General features: G+C 57.6%; 1 protein-coding gene across 4 annotated transcripts in view; it reads left to right on the forward strand.

Annotated features, from left to right (window-relative positions):
- GRIP2 (glutamate receptor interacting protein 2) overlaps nucleotides 1-14,931 on the forward strand; it is a 103,878-nt gene that overhangs the window by 32,881 nt on the left and 56,066 nt on the right. Inside the window, exon 1 of one of the 4 annotated variants that reach the window (XM_059880137.1) lies at nucleotides 8,416-8,696. The exons of 1 other annotated variant lie outside the window; for it this stretch is intronic. In XM_059880137.1, coding sequence (XP_059736120.1) covers nucleotides 8,471-8,696 — 226 coding nt within the window. In that variant the 5' untranslated portion in view covers nucleotides 8,416-8,470. Of the gene's footprint in view, nucleotides 1-8,415; nucleotides 8,697-14,931 lie in introns of those variants that run through there. 2 more of the 4 variants (XM_059880138.1, XM_024983321.2) reach the window with 2 other exon arrangements.

A 14,931-nucleotide genomic window follows, 5' to 3' on the forward strand; every position in this document is an offset into this window, starting at 1 on the left:
CGCAGGCACGGTCACAGGGAGGGGCACACGGCGGGAAGGGCAGCGAGGCTGGGAGCTTGCCCAGAGCCCGGGGTGCGCTGCAGCCCCAGCCCTCATTTTGCCACATTCGCTGTCTTTAATCACACCTGCCCACACGCTCCCGCAGGGACCACGACAGAGGCGTCTGTGTTTGGAAGAGGGTTGGCTTGGAGCCTGCTTGTGGGGTTCAGGCTCAGAGCTGCACCCCCCGCCAGCCCTTTGCCTAGCTCTCCACCGGGTATCTGGGACTAATCTTAGCCGCACATCATGGGCTCGTGGGGAGGGTTGCTGTGTGCAGAGGCTGGGGAGGTCTTGGCTGCTGCTGTTCAGTCTCTCAGTCGTGTCCGACTTCGCGACCCCGTGGACTGCAGCGCGCCAGGCTGCCCTGTCCTTCGCTACCTCCCGGAGTTCAACCAAGTTTATGTCCACTGAATCGGTGATGCCATCCAACCATCTCATCCTCTGCCGTCTTCTTCTCCTTTTGCCTTCAATCTCTCCAAGCATCAGAGTCTTTTCCAAGGAGTCAGTTCTTCGTATCAGGTGGCCAAAGTATTGGAGTTTCAGCATCAGTCCTTCCGATGAGTATTCAGGCTTGATTTCCCTTAGGATTGACTGGCTTGATTTTGCCATCCAAGGGGAGTATCTTGTGCAGAGTCCAATTAAAACTTTGGTTTTATTCAGATTTTTCAAACAAGGTATAGTCTGAAAGCAGACACCTGGCAGGTAATAATAAGGGAGGTCCCTTTCACAGCGCCCTGACTGGCCCAGGCTAAGTTGCTGCAGTCGTGTCCGACTCTTTGTGACCTTATGGACTGTAGCCCGCCAGGCTCCTCTGTCCATGGGATTCTTCAGACAAGAATACTGGAGTGTGCTGCCATTTCCTTCTCCAGGGGATCTCCCCGACCCAGGGATCGAACCCAGGTCTCCTGCATTCAGGCGGATTCTTTACCGTCTGAGCCACCAGGGAAGCCCTGACTGGCCCCAGACCCGCGTTATTTCCTGAGGCCGTGTACTTGGATGATGGGATTCCCGCTACATGGATGAGGGGAGGGCGGGATTTGAACCCAGTGCTTTGGCCGCTAAAGCTGCCCCCAGGCTGTCCCCTCCCGGGGACTCGGTGGACAAGCCTGGGGAGGAGCCCTGGAGGTCAGGCTGGGGAAGGCATGGGTGCTGGTGGGGGAGCCCTGGTGGCTCACGGGACCGACCATAAATGCAGCATCTCCATCACCTCTGCCCAAGCACCCCACGACTTAATCTGCATGCTCGTTAATGTCCTGCCCAGGCGTCTGCTCCTAATCATTGCGCTGTGAGGGCAGTGCCAGGACTATTAACAGGCATGCCACCTGTTTCCTGGCAGGTGGCCCTGTTGGCACACCTGTCGGACAGCCGCCCCGGCCCACTCAGAAAATGCTTGATGGCACTCTCTTCCTTGACTCAGGAAAGTTGAGGAGCCATCAGATGGATAAGCTGCTCGCCTGGTGGGCTTTGAGTCCCCCGTGGGGCTGCTTCTGGCCCAGAGTGGGTCTGATGAGGGTGGACGGCAGAGGGTCGGGGGAGAAGGTCGTCGGCTGGGTCGTGGTGGAGCCTCTCCCCTGCTACTTGGAAGCTGTGTGATGCTGGAACAGTCACTGTCCCTCTCTGAAAATCCGTGCCCTGACTAAAGTGAAAAGTGAAAGTGAAGTCGCTCAGTCATGTCCGACTCTTTGCGACCCCATGGACTGTAGCCTATCAGGCTCCTCCGTCCATGGGATTTTCCAGGCAAGAGTGCTGGAGTGGATCGCCATTTCCTTCTCCAGGGGATCTTCCCGACCCAGGGATCCAATCTGTGTCTTCCGCCTTGCAGGCAGATTCTTTACCGTCTGAGCCACCAGGGAAGCCCTTGTGAACCCCCCACTTACTTTTATTTTACATTTCAGCGTTTCATTTACTTCTAAATGGCACTGATAGCACAGGAATACCCCCGAGGCATTTTAGGGGCAGATCTTCAGCTTTTTTTGTTTGTTTGTTTCATATGTATCTCCAACAAAGTCCTTTTCTTATATATAATTAAAATAACAGCATCAACCCAACAGAATTTCTTCACATCGTCTCCTGTTCAGTCCTTGTGCTGTTTCCCCTCTTCACCTCCCAAGTGTCTTTTCACACTTGGTTTATTCAAATCAGGGTCCAACCAGGATCTTCGAATCTCATTTGGTTGTCAATCTCTCAAGTCTCTTTTAATCTTTCACAGTGCCTTTCCGTCTTTTTTTTTTTTTCACTGTAATTATGTGTTGGCAAAACTGGGTCATTTGTCCTGTGGAACGGCCTCATGGTGTCATTAATACATTCTTCAGTCTTTGTACTTTCTATCGACTGAGATTTGGATCTTGTTGTTCAGTTGCTCAGTCATGTCCAGCTCTTTGCGACCCCAGGCACGGCAGCATGCCAGGCTTCCCTGTTCCCCACTATCTCCTGGAGTTTGCTCAAACTCATGTCTGTTGAGTCGGTGAGGCCATCCAACCATCTCATCCTCTGTCGTTCCCTTCTCCTCTTGCCCTCCTCAATCTTCCCAGCTTCATGGTCTTTTCCAGTGAGTCAGCTCTTTGCATCAGGTGGCCAAAAGATTGGAGCTTCAGCTTCAGCATCAGTCCTTCCAATGAATATTCAGGACTGATCTCCTTTAGGATGGACAGGTTGGATCTCCTTGCAGTCCAAGGGACTCTCAAGAGTCTTCTCCAACACCACAGTTCAAAAGCATCAATTCTTCAGCACTCAGCCTTTTGGTCCAGCTCTCACATCCGTACATGACTACTGGAAAAGCCATAGTGACTATATGGACCTTTGTCAGCAAAGTGATGTCTTTGCTTTTTAATACGCTGTCTAGGTTTGCCATAGCTTTCCTTCCAGGGAGCAAGTGTCTTTTACTTTCATTTCTGCAGTCACCATCCGCAGTGATTTTGGAGCTCAAGAAAATAAAATCTGTCACTGTTTCTACTTTTACCCCTTCTATTTGTCGTGAAGAGATGGGACCAGATGCCGTGATCTTCGCTTTTTTGAATGTGGAGTTTTAAGCCAGCTTTTTCACTCTCCTCTTTCAGGTCTGATTTTGCAGGCAAAGCAGGTGGTGCTGTGGGCTTCCTTCCACATGCTATCAAGAGGCCCGCGTGCCAGAATGTTCCACTTTTGGTGACGCTAAGATCACTTCAGGGGTGCAGGCGGTGTCTGCCTGGCCCTGCTGTCACCGGTCCTGCTCTGCCCTCCCTTGATGCCCAGCGCCGGATCCCTGATTTCGTTAGGGCTGCAAAAAGGCGGCTTTCCGGCTCTGTGTCTCTTCCGCACCCATTTGCAGCCGTTCTTCTGTAAAGAATGACGTCCCTCATTTTGTTCCTTTCGAGTACCGTTCATACAGAAAGAAGGGATAAATGCTTCATTCTTTACCTGCATCTTCTGTTCGTAGGATAATCAGTTGTTGCCTTGAGTCCCTCGAAAGGAACTGAGGAGGCTTTTCTTTCTTTTGAGAAGCGTGAACACACGGATTTTTGCAGTTTTGCAGTCATTGTTCTTTCCGATGCTCAGCTTGGCCCACATGTGGCTGGTGGGAGCCCTTCAAACCAGCTCCTGTGTCCTTTCAGCCCTCCCTATTAGCCTTCAAGCATGGCCATGTGTGTGTGTGTGAAGTCGCTTCAGTCGTGTCCAACTCCTTGTGAACCTGTGACCGTAGCCCGCCAGGTTCCCCTGTGCATGGGATTCTCCAGGCAAGTATACTGGAGTGGGTTGCCGTGCCCTCCTCCGGGGGATCTGCCCCGACCCAGGGTTCCAGGCTGTATCTCTTATGTCCCCTCCACTGGCAAGCAGGTTCTTTACCACTAACGCTGCCACAAGCCCGCCCTTACTTTACAGCAACACGAGATGTGCCGGGCTCATCTTGCACCGGTCCTGGAGTCAGCCTCTCTCTGAGGAGCCCTGGGGACCCTTTTCCTGGGAGAAGGTATTTAGAGACCACAGTGTGGGTTCTGAGGAGACCACTCTCTTTAGAACTGGCAACGTCTCCCTCTGTGCTCACATACCCCTCACCCTGCTCCATTCATTTCTAGCATTTTTCGCCTTCTATTCTAACATCCTGGGACGTTTACTCTGCCTTCCCGCTAGAATGATAGTGCGGTGAAGACTGGTTCTGATGGTGGCTGGACCTCCCGGCTTGGCATTCAGAAGGTGCTTAATAGAACGCTGGTTGAAAGAGTGAATGGTTGGATGGATGGATAGCCATTGTCCTCTCCCTCCGCCCTGGTGACTCAGATGGTAAAGAATCTGCCTGCAGTGTGGGAGACCTGGGTTCAACCAGTGGGTCGGGAAGATCCCCTGGAGGAGGGCATGGCAACCCACTCCAGTATTCTTGCCTGGAGAATCCCATGGACAGAGGAGCCTGGGGGGTTATACTCCATGGGATCTCAAAGAGTTGGACATGACTGAACAACCAACACTTTCACTTTTCACTTCACTTCCTCCCTCCACCAGCCTGGAGAAGCGGTTAAGAGGGTTCTGGCCACCGCCCCCCTCCCCCCACCCCCCACAACGTTGCCATACAGAGCCTGGGGGCCTCTGTCTTATTTAGATCAGCAGAGCTGGGCAGCAGAAATGTCACACCACTTGGCCCACGGGGAAGAAAGGGCCGGGCTGAGAAGATTAAAGGCATATCTGATGAGATGTTAATTTGCTCAGGGAAGCGGGTGGGGGTAAAGCAGGTGGGGGTGACAGCAACCCGCTGCCTCTGGGGCTTCGTGAGGCTGAGGCAGGGATGAAAAAGCAGAATCCAGGGTGGAGCCCAGCCTGGATCCCTCTGCGGTTGGTTTCCTTCTCTGAGCCCAGCTCTTGGGGGTCTGTTAGCTCATTTTTAAGGGAAATCAGGTGGCCCTGTGTTCAAATCCTGACCTGGCTGCCTCAGTGGCTGTGTGACCTTAGGTGATGGGAGGAACGTCTCTGGGCTTTAGGGGAGAGGAAGTGGGACTCACAGGGAGGGTGAGCCCAGGGAGGACCGTGGACTTCAGCCCAAGAGGCCAGAGAACAGGAGGGACTTGCTTGGGGCCACCCTGTAGCCCCAGATGGCTGGAACCTGGACTCAGGCCTCCTGGCTCCCCACCTGGGCTGATCTGCTAATTTTTTTTAGAAATTTATTTAGTTAGTTGTTTTTGGCTGGGCCAGGTCTTCGTTGCTGTGCAGGCTCTTCTCTGGTTGGGGTGTGCGGGCTTCTCTCTGCAGTGGCTTCTCCTGTTGCAGAGCATGAGCTGTATAGCGTGTAGGCTTCAGTAGCTGAGGCGCACAGACTCAGTGGTTGTGGCGCGTGGGCGTAGGTGCTCTGAGGCGTGTGGGATCTTCCTGGGCCAGGGATCGAACCTGTGTCCCTTGCATTGGCAGGCAGATTCTTTACCACTGAGCCACCAGGAAGCCCCCTGATCTGCCCCTTCACCATTGGTCTCATCTCCTTTAGGGGCTCCTGCGCTCTCCCACACTCTCCCTCAAGCTACCGTTTCTGCAGAAGGAGCCCTGTGAAAATTTGGGGGAGGGGGCACCTGACAGGAGCCGCTCAGATAACACACAAGTTCTCGACGGCCAGAAACCAGAATGCCCCAGTGTCTCTTTTCCACTCCTGCCAGTCTGGGGACTCCTGAGGCAGCTAGGAACCCATCATCCAGTTTCGACCTCCTTCAGCTCAAGTCTAGGTTTCAGGGCGACCACTGAAGGCAGAGTTTGGGGAGCATGTCAATCTGTGTTCTGTTCACTTGTTCATTCATTCATTCAGTGTTGGCCAAGTCCCTGTTCTGCCCTGGAAGCTGAATGAGGAAGGCACTGGGTGGAGTCCAAGTCACCAAAGATTCAACCCAAACTCGCTTAAGCCAAGAAGGGAATGTATTGGCTAAAGTAACAGAAAAGCGATATTACTGACGTCAGGCACGTCATCATCAGGGTTGGATCAGTTTCACGGCTCCCGTTTCCATTTTGGCGTCACAGTGGCCACCAGAGACTCCAGCATGACTCCACTTCCCTGCACACCCTGCAATGGACAGAATTCCCCTTCCCAGGACTTTGATCAGGTCCCAGGACTTGGGTCGTGTGCTCACCCCTGAGCCCATCACTGTGGCCGGGCTAGGAGAGTGCTGGTTAGCGGGCTCTGGGTCAAGGGCCCTCCAGGAGCTTGCGGGGGGTAGGGGGGCAACCTCCACCCAAGCTGAGTGCAGGGGAGGAGCAGCCCCCCCAGAAAAGTGGGGTGACGCTGCTGGAGGAAGAAGGAGCAGGAAGCAGAAAGAGCCGGAGTCCAGGCTGACACCAGCTCTCCGAGAGCTTGTGGTCTAGAGAAGTTGGACTGTGCGTGGTGAGAGGTGTTGAGCATCTGCAGTGTACAGATGCTCCAACTTGTGGGATCACCACACAGAGCAGAGTCCTGTCCCCAGGGTTCCGATAGGCAGACTCTGGGTGAAGAGCGTCTTCCTGGGTTGGGTGCTCTCAGAGGGCAGGGACCACGTGCTCCTCGCTCAGCTCCTGGGGTGACACCTGACACGGCTCCAGGACCTGGGCCCTCTGACACCCAGGGAGTTGCCTCCCAATCGCCTGCGAGTGTCTGGGCCCCAGTGACTTCTGAGTGGAGTCCATGCCCCTCTTGATGGGGGCAACCCACGGTACTTTGAGCTTGGGGTGAGTTGGGAGATAAGCCCACTGAGGCTCTCAGTGGGGTGCACCCTGAGTCAGGATTCGAACCTGGGCCTGCCCATCCTCTGAGGCTGGAGCTCTCTTTTCTCACCTGACTCTGCACAGCTCTGCCAGAGACTTGCTGTTTGGCTGGAGGCTGGGCCTCCCTGCCTGTGGGCAGCCTTGCGGTGGAGTGGGTCGATCTGAGATGGGGGCGCCCTACACCCTGCCCTGTGTCTCAGGAAGCAGCTGTGTGATCCCCTCACATGCTTGCTTCCATCTTGCCGGGCTGCCCTGAGCGGCCCCTGCCACCCTTGCCTTCAGGATGAAGGGAGGGAGACCCCACCAGATGCAGTAGAAAGGACCCAGGCACACTGGCCTCGCTGAGTTGCCCCCACAGGGCTTCCCCGAGACGACCAGCAAGAGCCTCCCAGTGCACTGGGCTGGAACCCACACTGGGGGAGGAGGGGACACGCTCTGAGTCTGCGGCCTGCTCTCTGTCAAAACTGGCTGATCTCTAAGCTTCAGGGAGGCATTAAGGCGTGACAGAGCCGAGTGGAGACTCCTGGGTGGAATCTGAAGGACGGGGGGATCACTGAGGAGGGCATCAGTGTCTCACTGGGTGAGTCACCTCTGTTAGCTGCAGGGTCTGTTGACTCAGAATAATTGCCCCACGCTCCATCCATAGTGGGGGCTTCCCAGGAGGCTCTAGTGGTTAAGAATCCGCCTGCCAGTGCAGGAGACGCCAGAGAAGCAGGTTTGATCCCCAGGTCGGGAAGATCCCCTGGAGAAGGGAATGACTACCCATGCCAGTATTCTTGCCTGGGAAATCCATGGACAGAGGAGCCTAGCGGGCTCCAGTCCGTGGGGCTGCAAAGAGTCGGACAGGACTGAAGCAACTTAGCTCGTGATTCCCAAGAGGGCATCTGGCCCTCCCTGTGAAGGTGTTCTGTGGCCTGATTCATCGTGGCGGCCTCAGTGGTTTGCAGAAAGGATGGAGGAAGCAGGAGCCGCCCTGATGGGGAGGGGCCCCACCTGGCGTCCATCCCATCTCTGCCACGCATCTGTTCTGTGACCCTGAGCCCCCTGCTGCCCTTCTGCCTGGCTCCAAGTGTAGTGCTGGGGTGGTTAGCGAGGAGGCTAGCTGTATGAGACAGGAAGGGACACCAGATGCATCTGTTGAGCTCTTGCTGAATGCCTGGAGCTCTCACAGGTCTCCATCAGCACCACGCGCCCCGCCCTCACCCCAGCCCGTTCGGTGGGGATTCTCTTATTGCTCAGTGTTACAAACCTGGCTAAGGGTAGCAGCTGGGAGTGAGGCGGTGGGGCCTCAGACTCAGCATTCGACACCCATGGCTGTGAGATGCCTGTGCTGACCTCAGGGGATGCAGGATGAGAGGACCCTGTCCTTGTCTGGAGGGGCTCCCAGGCTTGGAGGGGGTAGACAATCTCAACCTAGTATGCAAAGCATTACTGGGGCCCAGCAGGCGGGTGGGGATCTCTGAGCAAACCTCCCTGGGCAGAGACATCTAGGAGTGGAGGAACATTCCAGGGAGTGCAAAGGCCTGGGGGCATCAAACAGACCCTCCACCTGGGGAAAGAGGGAAGGGGATTGGTAGATTTGGGCAAAAGATGGGGTGAGCAGGCAAGGTCAGCGCTTTGGGAGGATAGAGGAGCCGGTGGGCCGGTGAAGGTTTGCTCCGATGTCGAGGGTCTCCCCGCCACTCCGCCCCCCGCCCCCCCAGGAGCCGCACTCTCCAGGCCGGGCTGCGGGGGAGGAAGGACCTCACTGATGGCACCGCTGCCGGCTCCGGGGAGGATTATCTATTTTAGCAACCGGGGAGGGAGGAGCAGGGAGTGCCCAGCCTTTGCCAGAAGCGCAAGCCGCGCGGAGAAGCGCGGAGGAGCGCGGAGCCGCCGGGCGGCCGGGCAGCGGGGCCCCGGGCCCAGGGCAGGCAGCGCGATGCTGGCCGTGTCGCTCAAGTGGCGGCTGGGCGTGGTGAGGCGACGGCCCAAAGGTACGGGGCCCCGGGGCTAGGGCTGGCCCTGGGTCCAGCTGGAGGGCGGCGGCTGAGGGGCCCCCTCCCCACCCCGTCCCCCGGCTCCGCCTTCCTCTCGGCTCTGGGGTCTCGTCCGGGAATCTGCGCTGTGTGACTCGGCGCCCTGCCCTGGCTGGCTCCCCGAGTCTCCACCTCTCCACGTCTTTGTCTGAGTGTCCGACTCCGGCTCTTCTCTCCGCCTCTGTCTCTTCCGGGTCTCTCGCAGTCCCTCTTGGTCTGGTCCTGTCTCCTCCCTGCCTCTCTCTGACCCGCCTCTGGCCTCCTGTCCTCTCTCCTGCTCTGTCCCCGCGTCTCTGGGTTCTCTCCTGGCCTTTCTGTGACTGTCCACCTTGCTCCACTTTTCTTCCCCTTCATCAGCCATGTCCCTGGTGACTTTGGCTTTTCTCCTGATTCGGGGCATGGGGCTGCGGGTGGAGGTGGACCAGCAGAGAGTGTGTGTGTGTGTGTGTGTGTGTGTGTGTGTGTGTGTGTTGTGTGTAGGGTGAGGGGCTGTGTGGGGGGAGTTGGGGCTGGGGGCTGTGGGCAAATGCAGGACTGGGACCCGAACGAGGCTGAGCTCCAGAAGTGGCTCTTGCAGGGCGGGCGCGGAGGAGCGTCTGGAGCAGGGAGTCCAGCCCTCCAGGCCCTGTGACCCCAGGCCTCGTCATGGACGTGGGATGGGGTGGAGGGCGTGGGTTTGCAGCCTCTGTGCTCCTGGCCTCAGAACTCAGGATAATGGTACTTTTCAGAAGGAGCTGACTGTGTGCCAGGCGTTGGGCTAACCCTTTAATTCCTCCCTGTGGCCCTGCACAGTCGGCCCTATCCTCACCCTGAGGTGCACAGGGGGAAACTGAGGCCCAGAGAGGTTAAGTAACTTGCCCGTGGCCACACAGCCGACATGCGGAGGGTTTCTCAAGCCAGCTCTGAAAACTGTCAGCAGCATCTTTTTCCAGATGCTAAGGGGCCTCCATGGGGGGAGGGGCTGCCTCAGGAGTGGCCAAGAGGTGGCAGGGTCCGTGGGTTGGCAGAGTGGGTCCTGCACTGGCCTGTGGGTGGCTCGCTGGCGGTCTGACATCCCAGAGGCCCCTGGAATCCCCTTCTGTGGGGGCAGAGCAGCCTTGATAGGGACAGGACCTCCCCTGGGGCTTCCCAGACGCTGGTCCCCAGGGGAGAATCCCTCCCCCATCAAGGCTTTTGTCATCTTGTTCGGTACCACAGCCGCCCCCACCCCGAGAACCCAGAGGGCTCCACCCAGGCTGGAAGGAAGGACAGACCCAGCCTGACCTGCATCTGATCTGAGTGTCCCCAGGATTTGGAGAATAGCCAGCTTCATGCTGCGGATCCAGTTCTGGGTCCTGGAGGTGCAGAAAGTGCTTGAATTGTCCCCGACAGACCCAGCTCTTACTTCTGCATGGCTGGCTCAGAACCTCAGTTTCCCTGTCGATAAAAGGCACCCAAGGAAAGCCCGCCCTTCCGAGACTGCAGTGACGATTAGAAAAGACTGGGGTGGGGCTTGGCACCCAGGAGACCCCCCTGGTAATCTTGAATTTCGTCTTGCCATCTGCAGCCCAACTTCCTCCTCCCCCTCCCCCCTTGCCCCTACCCCACAAACACAGGGACCCCAGGGTGGTTGTGTCTGGGACCAGCAAGCCCTTAACGGGAAAGAAGCGAAAAAGGCAGAGGGAAGCATGCCCTAATTGCTGGAGGACAGATTGCGCTGATGGGTGCCAGGCTTTGTGGCATCTCCCCACGCCTTTGGGGGTGCTCGAAGGAGGCCTAGGGACCTTGCTCGCCGGTGTTATGAGCCTGCACATCCATTTAAAACGGGAATTCTCGGGGAAGAGGGATTCAAGAGGTTGTGGGGGGAGGGAAGGCGTTTCTCTTTTTTTCCAAAACATTTTTTTAAATGTGCGAGGACACGTCTCTCCACCTCCAGCCCTTTTTTTTTTTTTTTTTTTTAACATAGATAAACCTATTTCCCATCTTTCCTGGGTAAGACCCCCAAGCTCCTCACCCTGTGATTGCTTAAGGGGGGCGGTCCCTGGGCCTTGTGCCATCTGCAACCGCTCCTGTGTCTCCCAGAATGGGATTTGAGGCTTGGCTTAAATTGAGGAGCCATGCTTCCTGCCGGGGCTGGGACTGGGGAAAGATGGGGTTCAGACCTGGCTGGCACCCCATCTCTGCTGCAGCCTGAGAGGCCAGGGGAGCCCCTGCTGTGTGCACCCAGCGTTGGGAACACCTCCAGGATGCTGGATGCTTAGTGTCCTCCCCGCCCGCCTCAGTCCTCACAGTAGCCTTGGCTGGTGCATCTGGACAGTGGGGGCCGGGGGCCTGCAGAGCTGCACTCTGACCTGAGTGCTGGACTCTGAGCGGAGCTTGAGCCTCTAGAGGCATAAAATGGTTACATTCAATTCAAAGAGATGTAGTTTGATGTGTGCTGATGTAAGGGAGGCAGGAGACACAAGTCTTGGAGCCATGGGCCGGGTTTAAGTCTCAGGCGTGCCACCAGGGCAAGTGTCTTTACCTCTCTGGGCCTCCGTTTTCCCACCTGTGAAATGGGATTAATATTGGAACCTTCCTCTCTGAGTGGCTGCAAGGACCAGTAAGGTCATACTTTGAAAGTGCTAGGTGTCACTTGCAGTTCCTGACTCGGGGCTCAGGCCCAGGGAGAAACGACGTGTAGATGATGTCGGAGCATGGTGGGGGTGGGGGGTGGCTTGATGTGGGGACGGACTGGGTCCTGTTCATGCCTGGAGAAGGAAGCAGTGATTTTCTTGTGAGAGGGGAGGAAGGTCCCAGAGTGGGGTTTTTAAGGATGAGTAGGAGTTTTCCAGACAACTAAGGGAAGAAGAGAGAATTTGGGCAAAGGGAACAGTTTGTACAAAGATCTGCCTCAGAGAATCGGTCAGGCGACTTTGGTCAGCATGAAGGGTTTGGGACAGAAGGGAGCTGGGGCAGAGCAGGTGGGAGACCGTGGAGCTTGGACTCTGTCCTGGGCGCAGGAGATGCCGTGGAGGGTGCATGAGCAGCAAGGGATAGAGGCCAACTGTGAGTGTTAGGACGGGCTCTGGGTACTGAGCAAACCACAGGCGGGGATGTGGGGAGAGAGCTGGGGCTGTAGGGGGTGGAGGGGGAGTTGATGGTTGTCGAGGCAGGAGAATACCCCGAGCCATTCACTCGCTCACGGGATACCTGCTGAGCCCCTATTTCGTGCCACATACTGTTCTAGGCCCTGGGGGTAAAACAGGAAGACTAACAGAAATCCCTGCCCTCGTGGAGCTGATGTTTCTAGGAGGAGGGGCAGCTAAGGAACAAGACAGATGAGGGAGATATATGGTGGTGCCACGTGCTGGAAAGAAAGACGAGGCAGGGAAAGGGCATGAGGGTCAGTGGCTAGCAGGGTACACTTTCACAAAGGCTGTGGGGCGAAGGTGACCCTGGGACAAAGCCCTGACGCAGGGGAGGGAGGGAGCAAGGGGACCGTCCAGGGGAAGAGTGGCTGGCAGAGGCCGCAGCCAGGCCAAAGGGCCTGGGGTGCGGACGGCTTGCGTGTCCCCAGGCTGGTGAGGCTGGAGCAGGGGCGGTCAGGGCGGATGGTGAGGAGGACCCTCTGGTGTGGCCCCTGCGGTGCTGGGGGAGCCAGGGGCAGCTCAGGGATGACGAGGTTATCAAGGATAGCAGTGCCCCCCGCCGGCCGAGCGGGGCCTCTCCCGCGCGCGTGCCCTCCCAAGCTCTGTCTGCCCTCGCCCCCTCCGTGGCGCACATCTGTGATGAATTATTCACTGCTTCCTCTCCCTCCGTAATGAGTCTCTCCTCTGTCTGCCTCTCGCCTCCACATCCGGCTCCCGGCGCTTCTCACGCTGCAGCAGCTGCGCTGGGGGTCTCGGATCTGACTCTCAGTGTGGGAACAGGCCTCCCGCCTCCAGCGCCCAGACAGCAGCCCACACCCCCACGCCCCTTCCCCGCCCCACCCAGCCAAGTTCAGACTAGCCAGGGTGTCCCGAGTCCCCGGGGATTTCTCCCTCCCTGGGGGCAGAGAGGGCCAAGGATCAACTCTCAGCCTGGAATAATTCCTGGAGCCCCCGCAGCCAGGAGTGAACCTCTGGACCTGTTCTATGTTCTCCAGGCCTTTATTGAGCACTTGATGTTTGCTAGGCATTGTGTTAAGTGCTTCCTGTGTACTTTCTCATCCTCGCGACAATCCTGTGAGCTGTGAACTAAATTGCCCCATTTTACAGGTGAGGAAACTGAGGCTCAGGGAGGATGTGACTTGCCAACTTTCCAAGGTCACACAGCTAGGAAGGAAATGGTAGTGTCTGTGTAACCCCCTACCCCCACCCCCATCCCCACCCCCAGGCAGTCTGACTTCCAAGCCCAAAATCTCGCCACGGGCGTTTTTCTCAGTGGTCAGTTATCTGACCTCTCAGCCAGGATGAGAGGACCCCTCAGCGTACAGCTACTAGTCTGTCTTCCTCAGGCTCTCCCCCAGGTTCTCCCCACTTCCTCTGCTCCCCCCCGCCCCAGGACGGCCCTGCAGAGACAGTGACGGGGTCCCCCATGGCTCCCCCTCCAGGCCGAGCACCAATGCTGATCGGGTCAGCCCGTGTCCCAGCGTTGTCTCCGTTTGTCGGCTTGAACGTTTAGTCCAGCAGGACCATCTGCCTGCTAATCGCCCCGATGATTGTGAAGGCTGCCGGCCCCTGTCTCCTCGCTGGGGAGACGGGCTGATGGAGCGGAAAGAACAGCCATCACACAGGAGACCCCGCTGCCTGTGGCCCTGGAGCCCTTCCCTGCTCCTCCTGGCCGCAGTTTCCCTCTGTGCCCCCACTCGGCTCCCCTGAGGCTGGAAGTCTCGTCACCCCGCTTCCCATCCGCCCATGGCTCTCCTTGGGCTGACCTTGTCCCTCCAGCCCCCGCCTTTCACTGACTCGGCCCAGGTGATGGTGACTCATAAGTGCATGTGTGGGAAGGGGGGCGGGCACCCACCCAGCAGCCTCTTCGAGCCACACAACCGGGGCCGCTGGGGTCCCTGCAGGTGACCTTGGGGACAGTCCTTGCTCGTCACCAAGGCTCGGCCCCCTGGTTGCAAAACAGTCTGTCAAGGAATGCTTGTTTGAGGTTTGGAGACAGCCAAGATGGCTCAGTGTAAAGAATCTGCCTGCCAGTCTAGGAGATGCAGGAGACGCAGGTTCGTTCCCTGGGTCCAGAAGCTTTCCTACTGGAGAAGGAAATGGCAACCCACTCCAGTATTCTTGCCTGGGAAATCCCATGGACAGAGAGGAGCCTGGCGGGCCACAGTCCATGGGGTCCCAAAGAGTCAGACCCGACTCAGCGACAGAGCACACAGAGTTGTTGAGTCCAAGCTGGGGACTGAGGCGAAGGGGTCCCAGGCTGGCGAGGTAGGAGCTGGAGCAGCCCCCAGAGGCCACAGGCCATGGCTCCTGCACCAGCCCACACATGTACCCCCATTTTACACATGGAAAGGTTGAGGCCAGTTTTGCTCACAGTCACCTAGCCAAGCCCAGAGTCCCCTCACAGGCCCCCACGCTGCTGCTGCTGGAGGAGGGGGTGCTGGCAGGGGTGGAATGTTTGCCACCCCTCAGGGGTCAGGCTTGTCCAGAGTAGATGGGCGAGGAAGAGGGGGGCAGCCGGTGAGTTGACAGTGGCACTGAGGGATGCCCCAGGGCTTTGGAGACCCAGGCGGGACACCAACCAGCTGGAGCGGCCCCCAGGAAGCGACAGCAGGGCAACCCTGGGGAGCATATTTTGCCAGGCAGAGGAGGCCTTAGGGCCAGCTCATTCCTGGGGGACCAAGAGCGTGAAGGCTTGATGGTGGGGATGGAGGGAGGCCAGGCTGCAGGGGTGGGCGGGTTCTTGACACCAGTTGGCAACCTCCCAAGGATTCTTCCTAAACAGCACTGAGGGAGCCAGGGAACGTGGGGAGCCTCAACTGGCCGGGAGCAGGCACTGACCCAGAAATCTCAGCGTCAAGCCTTGTCCTCAAATAAGTGGCCTGTGCTAGGGGCCACCCCTGCCCTGCACCTCCACCAGGGAGTCCTGCTGCCTGGATCTCACCGGTGTATTCTCAGCTGGCTGTGCGACCTCCTTGGTGGTGGCGGTGTTCAGTCACTAAGTCACGTCTGACTCTTTGAGACCCCACGAACTGCAGCACACCAGGCCTCCCAGTCCTTTACTATCTCCCAGAGTTCGCTCA

This window comes from Bos taurus, chromosome 22 (genome assembly GCF_002263795.3).
Source record: "Bos taurus isolate L1 Dominette 01449 registration number 42190680 breed Hereford chromosome 22, ARS-UCD2.0, whole genome shotgun sequence".
Taxonomy (NCBI): domain Eukaryota; kingdom Metazoa; phylum Chordata; class Mammalia; order Artiodactyla; family Bovidae; genus Bos; species Bos taurus.